General features: G+C 42.3%; 2 protein-coding genes across 4 annotated transcripts; both read left to right on the plus strand.

Annotated features, from left to right (window-relative positions):
• Positions 1 to 664: 664 nt before the first annotated feature.
• On the plus strand, positions 665 to 5,957 carry LOC118091918 (C-C chemokine receptor type 5-like). 2 transcript variants are annotated; one of them, XM_035129513.2, is made up of 2 exons: positions 665 to 1,053; positions 4,882 to 5,957. In XM_035129513.2, exon 2 carries the CDS (start codon positions 4,890 to 4,892, stop codon positions 5,955 to 5,957), a length of 1,068 nt encoding a protein of 355 aa, XP_034985404.1. In that variant the 5' UTR covers positions 665 to 1,053; positions 4,882 to 4,889. The 2 variants fall into 2 exon arrangements, with proteins under 2 accessions (XP_034985404.1, XP_034985405.1); XM_035129514.2 differs by having other exon boundaries at positions 665 to 711.
• Positions 5,958 to 5,997: 40 nt separating this feature from the next.
• Positions 5,998 to 22,022, plus strand: LOC118091917 (C-C chemokine receptor type 5-like). Of its 2 annotated transcripts, XM_035129509.2 has the most exons (3): positions 10,405 to 10,538; positions 16,433 to 16,478; positions 18,091 to 22,022. In XM_035129509.2, the coding sequence occupies exon 3, from the start codon at positions 18,099 to 18,101 to the stop codon at positions 19,173 to 19,175; it is 1,077 nt and encodes a 358-aa protein (XP_034985400.1). In that variant the 5' UTR covers positions 10,405 to 10,538; positions 16,433 to 16,478; positions 18,091 to 18,098; the 3' UTR covers positions 19,176 to 22,022. The 2 variants fall into 2 exon arrangements, with proteins under 2 accessions (XP_034985399.1, XP_034985400.1); XM_035129508.2 differs by lacking the exon at positions 10,405 to 10,538 and adding an exon at positions 5,998 to 6,080 and having other exon boundaries at positions 16,433 to 22,022.
• The last annotated feature ends 1,094 nt before the right edge of the window (positions 22,023 to 23,116 follow it).

Genomic DNA, 23,116 nt, shown 5'->3' on the forward strand with positions numbered 1-23,116 from the left:
AATGCACACCCTGCCAGGGAAGAAGGAACAAGGGGAATTAAAGATCTACATTGGGGACAAGGGTGGGAGGAGACCACCAGTGCTTCCTATTAGCCAAGAGGCTGCTGTAGAGGCGGCATTCTGCAGCCGTCGCTGCCCCTGCTGTGGCAACGGTGGGGGTGGGGTGCATTTCTTGGGAGGTCAGATCTCCTGCCCCTGTGGATCCCGCCACCTGAGGCAGCCGCCCCACTTTGCTTCATAGGTGGGCTGGCCCTGGGTAACTGAGCTTCTCTTCTGAAGATCTCTGCTGCCTAATGGTGGTGCTTTTCTACACGAGGACCTCCTAGGTTAATTTTATTAAGACAAGTGACTCGCTGAAAGACTCTGTCGGAAGAATCATCCTCAATCTGGGCTACCCAGAGATGTTGCTCTCCTGATGAAGTTTGGGGCCTCTGGTTTAGTGAGCACTTGTCACATATTAAGCCTATACTTCATGGATTACTAAGACTCTTATATGAAGACACTGGGCAAGACAACTCTGGGAGGTTTTTTGGTCTTTTTTGAGTGGGTTAAATGAACAACCACATGTTCACTTCTGATATCATTCTCAGAAGTGATATCCTTATCATAATCCGCTGAGTGAGAAACCTTTTAAAGTGAGCACTTGTCAGACAAACATTTCAAGGCAGGCAGTTTTGAAGACCACCTCAAAAATACTTTGTGGACAGCCCTGTGAGTTGATGGGAATGGGTTTTTGGGAATTATTCGATTTGGCAACATAAACTGTAACTCAAAATTGTGCAATGAAAGTCTAGCAAGATACTGTACTTCAGTTTTCAAAACCATCTGTAGTAGTACAGAAATAGCTTTTGCTGACCAAATGATTACTGTTAGAAGGGAACTACCGTAGTCTTGATTTTGAGCAGTAATGTTGGGCAGCTAGAAATTTGCAGAACAATTCCTTCTTCACAGAGAAAAGGGCTTATTTCTTACTTTCTGGTTTTTACAATGTTCCTGTTCCAAAGAATCTAGCTGTCGCCATCATCTTTTAAAAGCAAGCAACTTTGTAGATTGGTAAGTTAATTTAGGGGGGGGCAGTTGCCTTTATGTGAATAAACAGTGAAAAAGTAAACATGGATATGAATGTTGCACGAATTTCTAAGCCTGTAAACTGACCTACTGAGATGTAAAAAGGGCATCTATTTCATACCACAATTTGTGAATATTGATGAATAATGAACCAGTTAGCACTTTCCTGTTATGTTCATATTGTTCAGAACATTGGAATTCCATAGTCAGTTTTTGTAATCAAAGTTCTTTAATTTTTACTTCCATTGCTGGATTTTACCAATGATAAGGTAAGTGGTGCTAACATTTAAACTAATATACATGCCTTGGCTACCACAAAAGCCTGCTTGTAATTGACCCAAATACCACTTTCCAGTACTCTTGAATGTGCAGAGGAAGCTAAAGCTCCAATCCTATAGCCAGTTACCCACGAGGAAGCCCCACCGAATTCAATGTGTATGTACAGGACTGCCCAGTGAATGTACAACTTGCCCCAGTTGGAGCTGACCCATTTACACAATTTCAGTGATGTGAAAGTAGAGTTTTGAAATTAGTATCACCCTAGTTCTTAAAACACTATCCGGAGGAAATGAATATGTAGGCAGAGTATTTTGAAAGTCGACCAGAGTTTTGTTTGTTTTGTTTTTAAAGTAAAGTAATACTCTGCATAGGTTAGCCAAAGTCTAATGAAAGCAGGACCTCTGCACTTTACAGTTGTGTAGATGACCCTGAATATTAATTTATTAATTAATAAAAATGTATAAATACATCACCTGGTTGCAACCCCCCCCAACAACCCTCAAAGTGGTTTTGTATTATTAATATGTGGTTTTATAATACAAAAAGAGAGAGTAAAGGACTCCTGGACGGTTAGGTCCAGTCAAAGGCAACTTTGAAAGTTTCTGAAATGTGGTATCCAATATTTGTGGTTTAGCAGCTGTGTCAGCGTTGCTTTTTACAGAAAAGCCCTTGATAAAGACAATCATGCCAAAACGTGCTGGACATATCTATAATAAAACATGCCCTTGTTTTTAAATCTTTGAGACATATTTCTCCTTTTTGTTCTGCACTTCTGGATACTTCCTTTTTCATGTTGTTTGCTTGTTTCTGAAGGATTGTTTGTTGCCAAAGGCAACAGACATGCTGTAAAATGGCTGTTTTAACCATGTCTACTCAGAAGTAAATCCCACTGGTAAGTGGGGTTAGGATTTCAACCTTAACCTGCTTCCTATTGTGAATTTTTAACTCATGGTTTTTCCTTTCACTTGGTTAGAAGTGATCACTTTGGTATCTTCTTATTTTGTTACTACTCCTTAAAGCATAGCTGTCAAACTTTCCCTTTTCTCGTGAGGAAGCCTATTCAGCATAAGGGAATTTTCCTTAAAAAAAGGGAGAACTTGACAGCTATGCCTTAAAGTAGTCTATTTCCCCCCAAAGTAGGAAGAACCAGCAGGATTCGACTGCCTATTTTTGACCACCCAAAGCCTGCATTTTAAATTAAATTTTAAATTCCTCCCCTCCTCTCCACATTACAGTGGTACCTCGGTTTACAAACACAATTTGTTCCGGAAGTCTGTACTTAAACTGAAGCGAACTTAACCTGAAGCAAACTTTCCCATTGAAAGTAATGGAAAGTGGATTAATCTGTTCCAGACGGGTCTGCAGAATATTCAACCTGAAGCGTACTTAACCCCAGGTATGAGTGTAATTGGTTCCGGAAGTCCGTACTTAAACTGAAGCGAACTTAACCTGAAGCGAACTTTCCCATTGAAAGTAATGGAAAGTGGATTAATCCGTTCCAGACAGGTCCGCAGAGTACTTAAACTGAAAATACTCAAACCGAGGCGCACTTAAACCGAGGTATGACTGTAAACCGTCCCTTTCCACTGCCTAGCTCTGTCTGCCCGGTTGGCAGCAGCTCTGATGTACAATATTTCAGGCAGGATTCTCTCTCAGCCCTGCCTGGAGACACCAGTGACTGAACCTGGGACCTTCTCCATGCAAAGCCGATGCTGTAACACTGAGTTATGGCCCTTCTAGAACTTTATACTGAACTGCAATCCTAACCCCATTTATCTGGGACTAAACGCCACTGAATTCAGCGGGAGCTACTTTTCTGAGCAGACACTTTGGTTTGCAGCCATAGAAGGCTTGGGTGATGTGCTCTTAAGTCCCTTAATTCATTTTGTTTTTAAGGCGTCATAAGGCTCTTCTGTTTGTGCAGAACACTAACTGAGTGATCTGTTTCCTTATGCTGGAAGGGAACCCAAAGGAATGCAGTTGATTTGCAGATATCTGTTGATGACTGAGATTTTGGTGTCTATTGTGTGCTACACAAAAGAGAACATACCGGTATATTTCTGCATTAACGAAAGACAAAGTGGCACACAGACTTGTGCAATTGGAGTTTAACAGAAAATACCAGCTGAAAGTGTGAATGAATGGCAGAATGGATTGAGGTGTGTTTGAACATCGCTAACCAATAAAGACATTCAGTGGGAGAAGGTGGTCAGAAATAAAACCAGAGCATTATAGGCAAATATGTTAACATCTGCAGGGTTCTGTCTCGGGTTTGCTGTTGTTCAACATCATTATAAACAACTTGGATGATGGTGTTGAGGGGATTCTTATCAAATTTGCAGATGAGACCAAACTGGGACGGGTAGGCAATGCCGCAGAAGACAGAAGTGGAATTCAAGTTGACCTAAGCAGATTGGAGAACTGGGCTAAATCTAACAAAACAAATATCAATAGGGTCAAATGTATGGTTCTACACTGAGGCAGGAAGAACCAGCTGCACAAATATAAGATGGGAGACACCTGGCTTGCCAGAAGTACATATGCAAAGGACCTAGAGGTCTAAGTAGACCACAAGCTTAACATGAGTCAACAGTGTGATGCTGCAGCAGCAGCAAAAAAAGCTAATGCTATTCTAGGCTGCATCAAAAGAAGTCTAACGTCCCAATCAAGGGATGTAATAGTGATAAAGGTCCAGTCCATTAGGTCCAGTCGTGACCGACTCTGGGGTTGCGTGCTCATCTCGCATTATTGGCCGAGGGAGCCGGCGTACAGCTTCCAGGTCATATGGCCAGCATGACAAAGCCACTTCTGGCGAACCAGAACAGCACACGGAAACGGCATTTACCTTCCCGCTGTAGCGGTCCCTATTTATCTACTTGCACTTTGACATGCTTTCGAACTGCTAGGTTGGCAGGAGCTGGGACCGAGCAACGGGAGCCCACCCCGTTGCAGGGATTCGAACCGCCAACCTTCTGATCAGCAAGCCCTAGGCTCTGTGGTTTAACCAACAGCGCCACCTGCGTCCCATAATAGTGATAGCCACCTTCAAATACCTAAAGCGTTGTCACATGGAGGAAAGAGCTTGTCTTCTCCTGCTCTAGAGGCTAGGAACCAAACCAATGCATTCAAGTTATAAGGACAGGACATTTCAACTAAACATCAAAGAGTTTTCCAACAGCATGAGCTGTTTGACAATGGAACAGACTCCAAGAGATAGTGGTCTCTCCTTCCATGGAGGTTTTCAAGGAGAGGTTGACATGTGTGATCTAGTTGAGATTCCTGCATTGCAGAGGGTTTGACTATATGACGCTCTATGATTCTGTGATCCATTTCCCCTCCTCTCTCTTTTTTGCTTCTTTATTCTTATTCTTTCTTAATATTTAGTCTGTTTGCCAATATCTTGATCCTGATAAGCAGACTAAATAAATATTCAACATTAGCAATAGATTTTTTTAAAAAAATAAATAAATTATATATTACAATAAAGTTTCATGCTGATATCTTTTATGATGTCTGTGAATTCTTTATTCTCAGGGAAGAAGATGGATGATTATATTGATTTGCCAGAAGATTATGGTCTAACCACATCTTATTACTATGATACGGGAGTAGCCCCAGTCCGCATCTTGGCAGGGAAATCATTTGCATCTTATGTTGTGCCACCACTTTACTCTTTGGTGTTCATCTTTGGCCTGCTGGGCAACTCACTGGTGGTTCTGATCCTCATCAGATACAAGAAGCTCAAGAACATGACCGATATCTACCTGCTCAATTTAGCCATCTCGGACTTGCTTTTCATCTTCTCGCTCCCATTTTGGGCTTATTACGCAGCGCACGAGTGGATATTTGGAGATGCAATGTGCAAAATTCTCTCTGGGATCTATTACGTAGGCTTCTACAGCGGAAGTTTTTTTATCATCCTTTTGACTTTCGATAGATACCTGGCCATCGTCCATGCAGTCTTCGCATTAAAAGCCAGGACGATCACCTATGGCACCTTCACAAGTGTCATAACTTGGGTTGTGGCCTTATTAGCCTCTGTGCCAGAATTTGTATTTCACCATGTTCAAACGGAATCTGAGACCTACAAATGTACCATTCATTATCCTTCAAAAAATGAAAATGATTGGAAGCAATTTCTAACTTTAATGAGGGTTGTCTTGGGCCTAGCTCTTCCCGCAGTCATCATTGTTTTCTGTTACATGCAGATTATAAAGATTTTGATTAAGGGTAGAAATGAGAGAAAGCAGAAGGCTGTCAAGCTTATTTCTGTAATCATGATTGTTTACTTCCTTTTATGGATGCCATACAACATCACTCTTTTGTTGCAGACCTATCAAGATTCAATTTTCTCATGTGGCTTAAAAAATGATTGTGAGGGAAAGTTATCTGTAGCCATTGGGGTGACAGAGATAATTGCCATGATCCACTGTTGCATCAACCCTGTGATCTATGCCTTTGTAGGGGAAAAGTTTAGGAAATATCTCTCTATCTTTTTCCAGAAGTGTACATTAGTTCCTCTCTGTCCAGGTCGCGATCACCCTAGTTTAGACCGGTCTACTTCCTCCTACATGAGTACAACAGAACATGAACTTTCTATTGGTTTGTAAAGTGATTTCCAGTTGTGTGTTGTTTTTGTTTGTGTGCCTCTGTTTAGTTGTTATGCCTGGGAGGTATTTCAGACTTCTAAGGAGCAGGGGACCATCATGATGAACTCCTGCACTTTAAAATTTGTAAGTATACCACTGCCAGGCTAGGCATGGTCAAATCTGTCAGTTTTCAATTTCAGCAAGTTTCTGATTTTTCCATTACTGCATTATGTTTTGTTCTCTACATTTCCACAGCAGTTTGTGCTTTTTTTTTTTTTAAAAAAAGTGTCATCATATAAATTCACCAGTATTTCCACTAATATTTTTTCTATGCAATGTCTTCTAACATACACATTTTTGCAAACTGATTTTCTGCAATATAATGCACTTTCATATGCCATTTTCACTAACGTGCATTCTAATAGGCATTTTATATCCTAGCACAGGGGTGGCCAACTCCAAAGAGACTGCGATCTATTCACAGAGTTAAAAACTGGCAGTGATCTACCCCCTTTTGGGAGGCTTAGGTCAGAGTTGTTGAGATTTTTTTAGGAAGGAGGAAGGCCAATTTTTTTTTAGGGGTTCAGGACAGAGTTGTTGAGCTTTTCTGAGGCGGGAGAAAAGCCCTGTTTTAGGGGGTGAAGCGCTAAAATGTTGAGCATTTTTAGGGGAGCCAAAGTTGTTGAGGTTCTTTGGGGGAGCCAGTGATCTACCAGTGATCTACCACAGACGTCCAGTGATCTACCAGTAGATCATAATCTACCTGTTGGACGTGCCTGTCCTAGCATATTCATTTTTGTACACCTTAATTGGCCAAAGAACTGAACTGCAAACAGGGCCGTCTTAAGCGTAGCTGGTGCCTTGGCGCCGTGATGCGAACTATCCCTCTGGTGCCCCCCCCCCGTTTCGGAGCGCGCAGCTGTCTGGCGGGCACAGTGCGCAGCGCGGCTTTCGCAGGTGCTGCAGTGCAGCGCCCCCCTGGCGGCCCTGCGCCACCCAGTCTTGCCTTAGGGCCGGCCCTGACTGCAAAATTTGGAGAAATGCACATTTTCAAGGGTTTTGGTTCTTGCATTGCATTTGAAAGAACAAATTAAGTAGCCTTGTCTGTAAATGCGAACTGAATCTAATTTCTCCCCAATCCCTACACATAGCACAGATCTGGGGAAATGTTTTGTTACTTTAGAAGAAATTAAAATGCTGGTGAATTTTCTGGAGAACTTAACATATATGATGCAGGGAGAACTGTCTCACAGACACACAGATCGTCCGTGATCTGTCGTCTCGCATCAAGGTGCGATCAGCAGGGACGCTGGGTCTAAGAGCATGGCAAAGCTGGCGCTCTCCAGAGCCACTCCTACATGTAAGATACACCTGTTTTACATAACTATAACATGGGGGGGGGGGACCAGGCATGTTCCAGATGGAGGAGGAAAAAAGGAAAAAACTACTAAATTATACAGTCATTGGATGTTGAATTTCGGACTTTAAACGGACTCTCATCTTGAAACGTGGATTAAGGAGGTGAGCAACCTCTATCTTTCCGTACTTGCTACATTACATCATGATTTGGTGAAGCTCAGCCAGAAAGAATTTAATTACTTAAACGAAACAAAAGAGGCAAAGGTTATAATTGAATGCATGATATACAGCCCTCAAAAACTCTAATGAGAAGTTGACAAAACAAGATCAGACATGGCAGCTCGGATTGAAGACAGAAACAAAATGGTGATCATTATTGCACAGTTACAAAAAAGAAGAAGAAGGAATTCTTATGGAAAAGAGCTCCTTTGGACTTAGGGTGTACTGTATTTCGTTCTAAAATATATCTGCTTGTGTGGATTATTTTTATACATGATTGTGGACAGAAGGACGGAGAGCGCTGGATCTCTGCCAGGAGCTTTGGGGGGGGGGGTGTCCTGTTGTTCTTGGAGGAATTTAAATAATTTTCATATAATATACACTACAGTGGTACCTCTACTTACGAATAACTCTACTTACGAATGTTTCTACTTACGAACGGAGCTCCGTCCGCCATCTAGGATGTGGTTGAGATAGGATTTTTTCTACTTACGCATTTTTAGATGCATTTTTTCTCCCAATGCATTCCTATGGGATTCAACTTACAAATTTTTCCGACTTACAAATGTGTGTTCGGAACACATTAAATTCGTAAGTAGAGGTACCACTGTACATGGGAAGCACGTCCGACAATACAGCAATATATACAGACATATACGGACACCAGCTCATTAAAAGACATCGGAGAGAAATTTATAAACTTTATAAATTTATAAACTTTACTTTTAGAACGAAGCCCAGTGTCTTTAATGAGAACTAGACAAACAAAGGAGAGATAAGAGGACTGAATACCAAATAATTGGGCAGAGAATAAGATGATTTAAAAAATGGCTCTTGTGGGTTAACAACACAGAAACTTGGCTACAGAAGATGCGAGCCACAGAAACAACAGCACATTAGACTGAGAATAAAGATGGATATTAGTTTTGAATTTGAAAAATACCGAAAATGCAGAGACATGAATGAGGATGATTATCTCTAGACACCTGGAACATGGGAAGTCCCAAGAATTTTTTTATAATTGGAATATATAATTGGTGTATTATTATTATTGTAATTTGGATTTATTTGCTTTAATTTGTCATTAATTGGAAGATTGTTATTGAAAGTGAATAATTTTTTAACAAAATAAATAAATAAATAAAAGTATGCTGCAAACTGATGTAGAAATGTGGACAGATGAGAAATGAGAAAATGGGGGCACTTTCGCACTTACCTTTTAAAGTGGTATCATTACTATTCCCTCTCGCTTTAATATTTGCATACTACAGTGTGATGTTGTCATTATTCATCTACTGTGTCTGAATAATGCAAAGTTTTACAAAACTGCAAAGATCTTCCCTTTATGAAATATCTGGAATAGATTCTCAATATTGTTATTTGTTTGGCATGTATACAAGTACAATCCCACTTTCTATGTGGAAGGGGTAGGGGTTGATGGGCATTGTTTTGGAGACACCTGTTTTGTGCCCCACTTCCCTTTGACTGGTGCCAAGCTGTCAGTTTGTGAGCTATTTAGTTCAGAGGAGAGAGATGGCAGCCAGCAAAGGGAGATCAGGGACGAGCTGTAGTGGGCCATGGGGTTTCATGGAGACTTCAAGAGGCAAGTTCAGGACTTGGTGTCAGTAGTTATCTAAATGTGCAGTGTCATGCCTGTGCATTTTAAAAAAACAAAACTAACACGTTTTTGCCATCCATTTGTCTCCGTTGCTGGGGGTTAAGTCAGACCACTGTGTTCACACCATCCAAGTGACCTACCTGGGGTGCAAGCCTGGGCTGGCAGTGTGTATGGAATTCCTGGGCTGCCCAGATGACAAGACCCCTCTCTTGGCCAAAGTAAAGCAGAGCAATGCATTTGGGACCAGCTTAGCTGCAGGAGTTGGCAGAAGAAGGTGTACAAGGCACCACCCAACCGTCTTAGGGAATCCACTCCGGATTTGTGTAGGGTTTGCTCCTTAACCCTTCGTTCTCCCAAAGGTATCCTGCAAAGCAGCGGAAGTTTAGGATCAGAGCTTTTCGCCTAACCTCTTCTAATCTCCTATACACTTCCAAATGGTTAGAATTCTGGAATACTAGGCTTTCTGCACTGCCCTCACTCCCACAAAAGGGCTATCTCAGTATACATGCTCCTGGCTAACATCTACTGGCTAGAGGAACATGAGGGTACATAAGGGATGTGACCATAGCAACAGGACTTTTCTCAAATTGGGCACCACCCACCATTAATGTGGAAGGGGGAAACAACAAATGACCATCAGTGCAGAGAATCAGCTCCAAAATCACTTGTAAAACTGTGCCAGTATACATGGCAAGTGTAGAAAGCCCTGAGAGAACCTAAAATGCCAGATCCAGCCTTCTCTAGGTACTTGGAGATGTAGCCATACTGCTGAAGTTTGGGGCAGCTGGTCCAGTAAGCCCTTCCTGTGCATCAAGGCCAACCTTCAAGGATTTCTGAGACTCTTGCATGAACATTGGGCAAGGCAGCTTTGAAGACAACCTCGGAAGTCCTATATAAACAGCTCTGCAAGTTCTTCGGAGTGTATTAAATGAAGAACCAGATGCTCGCTTCTGATACCATTATCAGTAATCCACAGAGTGAAAAACCCTTAAATGGAACCCATTTCCTATGTGAAAAAATATATGTGGTTTCATAAAGATATTGAACAGCAAAATTGGTAGATGAAGATTTTCTTTGTTGTCTTTTTGTGTTTTACAGCATGGGCTGCTGCAATCCAGTTTTGTGCAATTGAAATCCACGGAGTAGTAAGATACATTGCAGTTTTTAAAATCCTCTGCAGAGGTACAGAAACAGAGTTTTGCTAGCCTGCTAAACAATTATTTTTAGAAGGAGGGAACTGTTTCTTTATCTTTTTTTTTTTTTTAGAAAGGAGAAACATTTGTTCACTAGAAATTTGCAGAACAAGTATTTCTTCACACAGGAAGGCACTTTTTTTTTTACAACGTGCCTGGTCCAAAAATTCTAGCTTTCACCAGCATCTCTTAAAAGCAAGCGACTGTAAATTGGTAAGTAAATTTGAATTGGGGGGTTGCATTTATATTTATTAATTAACAGCAAAAAAAAGTTAAGAATGATTAGGAATGATGCATGAAAGTACCAGTAACCCACCAAGATGTAAAAAGGGCCGTTATTACATATTACAAACCCTGAAAACTGATTATTAATATTGATGACCCAGTTAACGCCTTCTTTACATTCATATCATTCAGAAAAAAAGCGATGAAGACAGAATTGGTCTATTCTGCCATTTATATATATATATATATATATATATAGAGAGAGAGAGAGAGAGAGAGAGAGAGAGCTAGATGCAGTTAATAGTTTTTCAATAGTTTGAATTAGATATGAAAGAGCTATTCTTCTCCGCAGTGAGGTATCCAATCAGATCGTTGTCCTGAATTTTGACAAGAGAATACTGTGGGCAGTTGTTCCCTGGGCAAAAGTAGCAAAATCCTTCCCCCTTTAAATCTTGGATGTCATTTATTCATATGCAGACTGAGGGCCATTTAACAAGGAAAACACTCCTATGTGAGTAATACAATACCGCCAAAAAAGAATGTGTATCTAATACTGTGTTGTCATGACAGGCTGCCACAAATGCATGCCTTGCACATGACTGTGTAAATATGGACCACATGCTATTTTTTGATATTTTGTTATTAGGGAAGTTTGCTGTTTGCCGTATGCCATTTTTAAAAAAAATAATATTTATTGAATTTTCCAACATTACAAATCAATATACCTTCACATCAGCTTTATATCTTCAGCAAAAAAGAGCAACAAAAATAAGAAAAAGAAGAAAGAAAAAATACAAAAAAGAGAAAAAACAAACACATTAAAAAAAATTAAACAACTAATATATAGACCATTGTAATAAACTTTGACTTTCCCGTTCCATCCTTCCCAAGTCTTGTTAATATCCCATTTTGGCAATTTTCCTAATTCTTTACATTTATCCACATATCTCAAATAAATCCTTATAATATCAAATTACATACAATCCCTTCAATTATACTCCCCACACTTTAATTCTATAACAATCCCCTTTAGCCTCCTGTTTTCCCTAAAAATCTCCTCAAATCTCTATTTCTAGCAGTTTCTAACAAAAAAGAACATTTATTATTTTACAAAAGATCACCCTCCTTCACCCGGGTGCCCTTCTCTGGATGACCCGACCAGCATCTTTAAACAGTCCGATTTTAAACCGTATTATCCGTCTCTTAGTTGTAATGTCCTCTGGCAATCAACCTATTCCGTCTCTCACCCACTCCAACCCCCTCTCTTCTTTCCAGCAACCCTTCTGTCTCCCCCATTGTTCATATCCTTCGCCCGGACCTACCCTCCCCTCTCTCACTGAGGAGGTTCGACTCCGGGCCATCGCTTGCTTATTTTTCCCTGGAGCCAGCTCTCCTCCTCTCACTAGGAGAGATAGCTCCTGGGTTTCTTTACGCATTGGAGCTCCTTGGTAGCAATCTAGGTCCTGCGCAAACTCTCTCACCGCTTGCGCTTCGATCCAAAACTTCTTCTCCTCTTGTTCTGTCACCTTTGTATCAGTATTTTTGTCATCCTCTAGTTCGTCCTCTTGTTTTTCCTCCTTGTCAATGGAGAGAAGTCGTTGCTGTGTCTCAAGGCATAACTTTGTAATCCTTTTGTATTCTTTTACTCCTTCAAAGATTTCGTAGATTTTCCCCCAGACTCTTTGTATCCCATTCTCTCCCATCTTGTGATGTTGTTTAGTCTAGGGATTTCCTTTGTCCTCTCCAATTTCAATTTGGCGATCAGGCAGAAGTGTCGGAGACGTGTCTTAAACTTCGCCAGCCGGGGCTCCAGATTCCCGCTCCCGGTTTCCAAAGGGGTCGTCAATTAGAAAAATAAAACCAATTTTGCAGAAATCCAATCTTGTAACATAGAATCGTCTCCCCTTGGCTCTGCTAACCACAGGGGAGAACTCCTGCTTGCTATTTTTAGGGAGATTCCAAGTCCCGTTCCAGCTTAGTAGCTGCAGGCTCAGTAATTGCGTCTAGAGAGCCTCAGTGAAGGGGGGGGAACGACCTCCGTCATCTTTAAATTCCTCCCCCAAGTCCGAATTATTTTCAATTTAAATATAAAAGCTTACTTGAAAGTCCAATTTTGATTTTGGAGGCATCTGGTGCACAGTTGGTGTCGGCTCGGAGCTTTGCGCCGCAGAGTAAGCGTATCGTCCCGAGGCTCCGTCGCGCGCCGCCTGCTGACTTCACCCCCTAAAAAAGGGGGGTTACTCGCAGCGGCCGCAACTTTAAGGAGCTCTGCCGGGTGCCACGTCCCTGGACAGCCGTCCAGGGGTTCTCTGGGGGGCCACCTCGCTCGGATGGCCTTCCCCCCCCCCCTGCAACGCCCGGGGATCTCGGAGATCGAGAATCCCCCGCCGATACCAGTGGCCGCCAGACCGGAAGTCCGCCGTATGCCATTTTAAATACGTGGTATGATAACGATTTCGAATGAAAAAGAGGAGGCTTACTATTGGATTAGCAAAATGCCCATCACTTTGGGCACTGAAGGAGAGACCTGAATTTTGCAGGGAACCCTGCGGGCATCTATGCGCACTGCTTGTGGGCACATCTACCCATGGGATTCCTGCTAGGGAGGGCAGGCTATTCGGTGAACAGATTTTGCCCTCGCTCCAACAACGTCCCTGAAAATGTTGCCGAGTTTCCCCATAGGAATGAATGGCTCCTATCTGTTTAAGTGGAATAAATTAAAGGGAAGCCATAGCTATCTGCTCCCTGCACCTGGACATCCTAGCCTTCAGGGGAAATGACTGTAGCTTGGTGAGGAGGTGTCTGTTTTCCATGTAGAAGGTCCCCGGTCTGACCTCAGCCATCTCTGGTTGGGGCTGGAAATACCCCTTTATGAAAACCCTGTCAGCGTAGAGATAGTATTCATGGTTGGTCTGATTTGGTATTAGGAAGTTTCCTATATTCTCATCAAAGTCTTCATTTACCTAGGCTGTATAGCTCCATCCTGGGTTTTCCAATCATGCTTTGGTTCCAGCCAGTGCTGTTTTTCTAGAAAAGGAGGTGCCACGAACTTCTGCCGTGTTCACTTAGAATGGCAATGGCACCTACCTGAGAGGTGCCGGAGCTGAGATCCGATGAGCTGGCTGAAAAAAGAAAATAAAAGCCCTGGTTCTAGCATTGGTTATTTAGATTGAGCTACAATCCACCGTGTTCCCAGTCACGCCCCAGCTTTAAAGCTGCTACATGTCTATCAAGCACAACGCTAACTCAGGGATCAAAGACAGAGGCGATGAAGTGGGATAATTTAGTTGCAAACCAGGCCGTATCCAGTTTACCGTTTGGTCCATTCACCTCAGTGCTTGAAGTGGGAAGAAAAAGAGGGTGTGTTAGTATTTTGGTCTGCTTTTTGATTTGTTCTGTTTTTGATCTTTTTGGAAAGAAGCAGGATGACATCCCACTTGCTGCCAACCAACTGTGAACACTGCATTTAAGGAAAGTGGCCGAGAGCGCCTCACCCATTAAATTTCAAACGCAATGCAATTATTGCTATTATATTTCTAGCCAACTCTATGGTTATGAACTCTATGGTCCATAACACGATGATGACAATCATTGGGCCAAGCACACTAGAGTGGAAGCCCCAGAAGGAAGCCCCACTGAGTTCAAACGTGTATTAGAACTGGTCTGCTTCTGACTGTTCTTAGAAACACTTTACTAGGTCCATGTACTAAGTATGCATGGTAAAATCAGCAGCCTCTTTGCTAAAAAAAGAAAGGGGTGGGTGACATATTTTATACCATTATAAAGTGAAATCACAATGTTGTTAGAACGTGATGCTGATAATGCCAGGGTTGCAAGTTCAATCCTCATATTGGATAGCTGCCATATTCCTGCACTGCAGGGGGTTGGACTAGATGATCCTCAGGGTCCCTTCCAACTCTACAATTCTATGCTGCTAACAAATGCTCCTAAAACACAAGGCTCGTTTTGCAATTGGTAATACCCGAAAACAAGCCTCTCAGCTTCGCTGAAAATGTTGCCTTCCTCCCTACTGAAATCTGAAATATCATTCTTGCAAAAGCACCATTATCTTTGAGTCACAGCTCCTCCAGCCAACCCCACCCTGTACTCTGTGATATGGAGATAACGACGACTTATCTTACAGAGTTGTGAGGAGGATTACATGTGTGTGTGTGTGTTAGCTTGCAAAATTCATTCGCTCTGGCAAATGAGGTTTGCCCACCTCTATACATCGAATGCAACCTAGCATTAATTATTGGCATGACTGGTGTTTAGCAACATTAAATATTCCTAGAGAGAGTCTAGTCAGTGGCTAAGTTCAATGTTTTGTCTTCAGCATTTATGGAAGGTTGATGTACTTGTCTGTCTTGGCACATGAGTTTGCAAAAGCGGGTTAGTAAAATTTTTAGCACGTGTTATTAATTAATTAACAGGAAACTCTGGGAACTGCAGTTCTGGAAGGAGGGATGGAATGGTGTGTGTGTGTGTGTGCGTGCCTAACTGATCATTCTCTGCATACTCATTAAACTACTGTTCCCAGGAATCTTTGCAGAACACCACAGTTAAAGCGGTATAGAGGCCATTATCAGGTGTTTTGCTGATCATTTTCTTGGGAAAATGTATGTGCACAGACATGAAGGCAATTTAAACTATTATGTTCAATCCATTCCTGACACAGAAACACATCTTTCCCATAGAAAGCATATGCATTTTAAGTGGAAATCTAACCACTGGAACAGTTGCTCCATGGCTATTTATGTGGCTAGGATTGCACCATAAATCTTCAGTTAAATTATTGCAACAGTGCCTTCTTTCTGATTTTGTTAGTTCATTTCTGTAGCCCCTCTGTGTCTTCTTTTCACAAGAATTCATTATTCATGCTCATGTAGGATAACCTGCACAAACATCTCTTTTTGAAAGTTATAAAGGTAGTCTACCAACCAAGAACGACGCTTCCAAGAGTTTTAGGGCTGCTTCAGGAATTATCTAGTTAACAAATGAGCATGTCATGATGAGTACGTTCTACAGCAGGGATGATAAACCTATGGGCCACATTTGCACCTAGCAAATGTGCCTGTCCTGATATGAGGACAATGTAACAGAGATGGCGAGTCGCTGACCCTCCAGATGTTGCTGTACTACAGCACCCCACCCTTCATCACACCAGCTGAAGATGATGAGTCAACAACCTCTGGAGGCACAGAGGTTTCCCATCTGCATGGTATAGGAAGCCATGACCAATTGTTTATTCCTGTGCCATGGAGTTGCAGGAAACGCTTATTTCAAAACACGAATAGCAGGGCAAAGAACTGCAAAACGTATTTTGGAAGTCCTAAGGAGGTTGAGATTTGGCTTCCATCAGCAGCCCTTTGTGCAATGTGGCAAACTGCTCTTGAAACCAAGGCAGTTTTTTTCTCTTGTAGCTGATTTTTAACTAAAGCAGCCTTGGGAAACTTGTTAAGTTTGAATTAAGGGGCACCTTGATTTGTTTAACTAAAAATTCACACACACCAGCTCCCACCTCCCCCCCGTGAGCAAAACAACAATCCAACATTATTGTGTGTAGGGCAGAGGTTGAGAAGAAAAATATTTGGGTGGGGGACAGCTTATTTATTCATTTAATAACATTGCTTTACTGGCTTGGTTATAGAAGGGTTAAACGGCCCCTATCATATCACCTGACGAACAATTTTTATTTTCCATTTCCCAGTCTCAGACTCTACACAGTTCCCAGGTGACACCAGAACTTCAGTGGCCATTTCTGCATCTTCCAGGGTGACCCCATTTCCCATAGGGACATTATTCCCTGTGTTGGTACTGTTTAAATCATGTTAAAAAGTAATTTACACCTTGTGTTCAAGACTGCCTTCAACCTTTTGCAGGGTTGTAACTGTTCCTAGAGGCGAGGCAAGAAACCTTCAGCTCGAGGTGAGTTCTTGTATTTCTAGGTCAATAGTGTCGAACATCTGCCCTTTGGGCCAACCTGGGCCTACCAGGCTTCCCCATTTGGTCTGTCAGGCCATTTGGGGCAAGCCAGAAGCACCCACACTACACCTGATGTCATACAGGTAAGGAAAGAGCTTGACTAGAAGGGCACAGCTTGGGGACCTAGCACTAAGCATATTTGTTCTCCCTGGCGGACTTTAGGCTTTCCAATTTCAATGCCAAAATTCAGTGCCCCCTGCCTCTCACCTTCTGTTCCAAGTCATAGTTGTGTCCCCCTTCCAGCTCGGTGCTCATTGTGGGTAAACTGGTTGCATTCCCTTATATTCACCTCTGGGAGACAGATGCTGCTGAGGTCATGGGCAGCAACACAAAGTAGGAGTTAAGAGACAGGGGGAAATGGGAGTAAGCAAAACAGGGTGATGTTACAAGGCGTAGGAGCATGTAAGCGATTTAAAAATACTTTTTGCATCACCATCGATTAGTTGATTTTAGTTCCAGAAAAACAACGTATCACCTAGTCACAGTAGAAATGTCATGCGGTTCCTACCCCAAAAATGAAGGAACGAGCAAACCACAAGGCAAAGTTTGAGATGGTTAAGCCCTCTGTCCTTCAACCACATTCGAGCTTGAAAAATGTAACTATAGCTCCTCCAAATGGCAGAAAAGTAGTTGCAATGCACTCTCTTCGTTTCTACAGGGCTGACTACTAAAGAAATCCTCAGCCAACTTTTGCCCAGTGATATACTGTACACATTTACTAACATACTTTGTCAGAGAATGGGGTGGGTGGAGACAAAACTTTTCACAAGATAACCATTTCATGTTGATTTTTTTCTGAGCTTCATTACAGCAACTGGGCATCCAACAGTTTCTTCACGTTTTGTTAAGATACTTTTCGGGCTGTACAAAATTTGGGTCAACATCCAAGGGTGATTTCATATGGCCATCTTTTTTGGGCGACTTTAATAAAAATGAAACTACTATATACTAACAATGATGAAGATGCTTTCATTCAGCCTCTTTCATTTTGGATACGGTACGACACTTTTTCCAACAGAGGCTGCTCATTTGTTAAACTGCAAGTGATCAGTGTAGAATCTACTGAGTGATGCAATGGGTTTCCAAGGTTTACATTAGACTACCTGTAATTCCTCTCTCTCTTCATGATTGTAATGATATGTACAAAATATACGTACCGTACAATGTGGGATTCAAAATGTGCTGAAACAGTGCTGGGGCACCAAGCAAACTATAATGGAAAGAATGGCATTTTGGCAATAGGCTCACTGCTTATAATCACTCCTATACAACTGTTTCTGCACAGATACCCAATGTTGTTATTATTGAGTTGCATAATTGCACATCTGTAGATTGATGAAGTCCCAGCAGTTATTGATCTTTAATAAGCAGGTGCTTAGCCCAAACATGAAAACATCTGCATGAACAAAATCTTTTGTTTTCTGTATTTTGATTTCTCCCCTCCTGTGTTGAAAGTTCAGTATATTCTCCTATGTACGGAAACCAGCATTTTATTATTACTGTGCATGCAGTTTGGATGTGTAAATATAAATGAACATATCTTCTACAATTGCAGAGAACAAGATGTCCATTACTATGAGCACATCAGACTACGGAGATGTAACAACCACAGAATACATTTATGACGAAACAGCAGAACCATGCCCAAGTGACAATGTTAATGAATTTGCTTCCCAGTTCCTGCCACCGCTTTACTCTTTGGTGCTCATATTTGGCTTGCTGGGCAACTCACTGGTGGTGCTGATCCTCATCAGATATAAGAAACTCAAGAACATGACCGATATCTACCTGCTCAATTTAGCCCTCTCGGACCTGCTTTTCATCTTCACACTCCCATTTTGGGCTTATTACGCAGCCCACGAGTGGATATTTGGAGATGCAATGTGCAAAATTCTCTCTGGGATCTATTATGTAGGCTTCTACAGCGGAAGTTTTTTCATAATCCTTTTGACGATCGATCGATATCTAGCCATCGTCCATGCGGTGTTTGCATTAAAAGCCCGGACAGTTACCTATGGCATCCTCACAAGCGTTGTCATGTGGGGCGTGGCATTCCTAGCCTCTGTGCCGGTATTGGTCTTCAACAGATTACAAAAGGAAAACGATCGTTCAGTGTGCACGCCTCATTTTTCTTATGAAACTCAGATCGGCTGGAACCAGTTCTTTACACTGAAAATGAACCTTATAGGCCTGATATTTCCAATGATCGTCATGACCTTCTGTTATGCACAGATCATAAAAACTCTAATGAAATGCAGGAATGACAAGAAGAGCAAAGCGGTCCGGCTGATTTTTATCATCATGATAGTTTATTTCATTTTTTGGGCCCCGTACAACATTGTTCTTCTGCTACGGACATTCCAAGATGCATTTGATCTCAGTAATTGTGCCTCTATTAGTAATTTGGCTATAGCAGCACAAGCGACAGAAACAATTGCAATGGCTCACTGCTGCATCAATCCTGTGATCTATGCTTTTGCTGGCGAGAAGTTCAGAAAATATGTTTGCTGCCTTTTCCGAAAGCATGTGGCTCTCCACCTTCCAAAAACATGCCTCTCTCTGTATACAGAGCCTCTGGAACGTGCCAGTTCCACATACTCCCAGTCTACTGGGGAGCATGACATGTCAGCGGTATTGTAGTGGCTTTCCAGAGAGAATAAGTAAAACTTACTAGATCCATTGAGTATCACAGTCTAAACTCAGTCTAAAAGGACTGAGTTACTTCTGACAAAAGCTGCTTTTATGGCAAGAGAGAAGATCTGGCTTGGATGTATACTGAAATTGCTTGGCTTATGTCAGCTCACAAGCTACGTGATAAACAAATGTTACATGCAAGGCCAATGGAGATGTTATGAACATCACCAGGGGTTTAATATCAAGCACATCTTATACGCTGCTCTCTGTTGCATTTGAAATGCATGTGTGTCTTTTCTAAGGTGGGCAAATGTATGCCAAATTCTTATACGAATGTGTGTGCAAATTGGCATGCTATAGTTCCTTGCAGAATTGAGCCTATTGCTCTGTCCTTAAGGACACTGAACACCCTGCTCCCACACCCAGTTTGTTTTCTGCAAGGCCATGCATTAACAGACAAAAACCATGTCTTCATTTCACCACCTGCAGCTAGAATGTTGGAAGGGAGCAATGGAAGGGAGCAATGGCTATCCACTTTCCTGTCCCTGACAGATCAAACTATGCATCCAAATTATGTTGCATCTGAAGCAAAGGGAAGGTAGGTGCACTGGGAAAACTGGTTGCAGAGTAAATAGCAGAGCAATTTCCTTCCCAGTTCCAACCATGGCAAAATGAGCCATTGGCATGCAAACAACCTACCCAACTCTTTCCAAGGAAATTATACTGAGTGCAAGATCATTGCACTTAACGTCTGGCCTAATGTTGGTTCGAGGCCTTGTACAGTGGAACCTCAGTTTATGAACACCTCGGTTTACAAATTTTCAGTTTACGAATGCCGCGGACCTATCTGAAACGGATTAATTCACTTTCCATTACTTTCAATGGGAAAGTTTGCTTCAGTTTATGAACGCTTCAGTTTATGAACAGACTTCCGGAACCAATTACACCCATGCTTCGGGTTAAGTACGCTTCAGGTTGAGTACTCCGCGGACCCGTCTGGAACAGATTAATCCACTTTCCATTACTTTCAATGGGAAAGTTCGCTTCTGGTTAAGTATGCTTCAGGTTAAGTACGGACTTCCGGAACCAATTACACTTATACTTCGGCTTAAGTACGCTTCAGGTTGAGTACTCCGCGGACCCGTCTGGAACGGATTAATCCACTTTCCATTACTTTCAATGGGAAAGTTCGCTTCAGTTTATGAATGCTTCAGTTTAAGTACTCTGCGGACCGTCTAGAACAGATTAATCCACTTTCCATTACTTTCAATGGGAAAGTTCGCTTCAGTTTATGAACACTTCAGTTTATGAACAGACTTCTGGAACCAATTGTGTTCATAAACTGAGGTACCACTGTACTATTATGATGCCACAAGCCTGATTGGCAGTAGTTTTCCTTGACAGGTTCTGTGAAGAGAGAGAGATGGACTATCATTTTGGGAATGTACAGCTGTACCTTGGTTTTTGAACAGCTTAGTTCTTGAACATTTTGGCTCCCAAACGCCGCAAACCCGGAAGTGAGTGTTCCGTTTTACGAACTGTTTTTGGAAGCCGAACTTCCGATGGGGCTTCCGCGTCTTCCGATGGGCTGCAGGAGCTTCCTGCAGCTGATCAGAAGCCATGCTTTGGTTTTCAAACATTTTGGAAGTCGAACAGACTTCTGGAACGGATTCCGTTTGACTCCCAAAGTACGACTGTATTAGGCTGGGTCTGATCCACTCTGATTGATCTGGGTTATAGCATAATGACAGGCTGGAGTTCCTAGTCAACTGAGAGTCAACTGTCAGGGAAAGGAAGTTACGATTTTTGCGGAGAAGTGAGTGGATGAGAGAGGTTTGATGGGAAAGGCCAGAGAAAAAGGCTAATGAGAATAGCTAAAGTCTGGATACAAATGTCAGCATGTTATTAATACCTGTCTTATGAAGATCAGGAGAAAGGAGTCAGCGGTGAAGGTGATCAGAAAAGCTGCCCTGTGCAAAGGTCTTGCCAGCGGAAGGTTACACAAATGGTTTTTTTAAGTTGGCCTATTTGTCCAAGCAGCCAGAACTACAACCAGAGGAGCTTTGGGGTACAGAGGCAGTCTATCCCCCAAAAGAGGCTGGATTGAGCTGTCAGAGTATTTGACTGGGGTAGAAGTTCAGGGAATTCGGCCTGAGATAAAAGCCACTTAGAGGCTGGTGTCAGCAACAGGACTTTAAAGTCTTCAGAAACCGTAATAAAGCACCTTTAAGACCCCATTGCAAATATCAGTATTCCCTTATGTACATACAGTAGTACCTTTTATTAAACCAACAAGCTTAAAGTTCAACCTATGTCTCATGTTGGCATCCATCTCCTGCCTAAACTTTTTATATCAGCTACCAAGCTTTGAAATTGGTGGCAGCGTAATATTAAAGAACAGATATACAAATGCGGGTTTTGGTAAGTGAGAAAGAGGGAACTGGTATCCCTGACACAAGCCAATAAGGTGAGCATAATAAATGGAGAACATAGCGCTGTTTATTAAGCTGAACTCCTTAATCAGCTGCGAAAAGTCGGATAAATGTTCAAGTAAATGTGCTCAGGATTGACTTGTTATAAATCCAACAATAAAAGCTTGTTTTGTACTACAATTTACATGCATAGTCATTAAATTTTGCTTCCTCATGTTTTGGAGTTCTGAAAATTATAGGTTTTCCTGTAGTTTAATGGGACGATGGCAAATAAACTGGACAATAGGAGATTTTACTCCTTTATGCGACGGAAGCTCATATCATTATATGGTATACATAAAATCTGCCTCCAACTCCTATGGGGAAAATAATTAAGCACAGTTGCTGTGACCCCCCCCCCCCTTCCATATTTCCCATTCACTACTCCAGCATCAAATTGCTGTATATTAAGGTCCTATATAAAGGTAAAGGGACCCCTGACCATTAGGTCCAGTCGTGACCGACTCTAGGGATGCGGCACTCATCTCGCATTATTGGCTGAAGGAGCCGGCGTACAGCTTCCAGGTCATGTAGCCAGAATGACAAAGCCACTTCTGGCAAACCAGAACACCACACGGAAACGGTGTTTATCTTCCTGCCAAAGCGGTACCTATTTATCTACTTGCACTTTGACATGCTTTCGAACTGCTAGGTTGGCAGGAGCTGGGACCGAGCAACAGGAGCTCACCCCGTCGTGGGGATTCGAACCGCTGACCTTCTGATTGGCAAGCCCTAGGCTCTATGGTTTAACCCACAGCGCCACCCGTGTCCCATGCGCCACCTGCATCTTATATAGTGTAGATTAAATCCTTCCTCTCCCAACAATGGTTTTTGCCATCCTTTTATTTCCCCAACATGTTTTTCTGAAGTCACCTCTGACACAGAGCTAAAAACTTAACCAAGACTGCATGGGGTGGTGGAAGTAAAAATGCAGGTCCCCAAACATACCCTGCTTATCATCATGTTCTTTTCCCAGAACATATAATATACTCAGTACCTAATAGCTCTCTTTTCTTTTGTTTTCCTCAGAGACCAACACTCATTGTGTGGGAAATGACTATTATGTATTAAATGTATACCCCACCTTTTTTCCCCAAAGGAGCCCAGGGAGGCAAAAACACCCAAACCAATTAAATCTCTGCAAACAATTGCAATGCATATGCAGACTGGGAAAGATCTCTACAGTGGTACCTTAGTTCTCGAACTTAGTATGTTAGCTGGGAGAGCTGGGCTGCCCTTCTTTGGCCATCACTCGCAGCCGAGTAAGATTGTCTTCCATAAACACGGTTTCAACAATGAGTCCGTAAGTGACTGTGGAGGCCAATTCTGGATCCACACGTCTTTCCACAGTGGGGACACTGGTTTCCGGGCGGGAGCTGATCACGGTGTGGATTTGCCACATCCACTGGGCTGCTCACAATGAACCAAAACAAGCTCCCAAACTAGGGCGTACATCGATAATATGCCCCCCCCTCC

Source organism: Zootoca vivipara, chromosome 12, assembly GCF_963506605.1.
Source record: "Zootoca vivipara chromosome 12, rZooViv1.1, whole genome shotgun sequence".
In the NCBI taxonomy this organism is placed as follows: domain Eukaryota; kingdom Metazoa; phylum Chordata; class Lepidosauria; order Squamata; family Lacertidae; genus Zootoca; species Zootoca vivipara.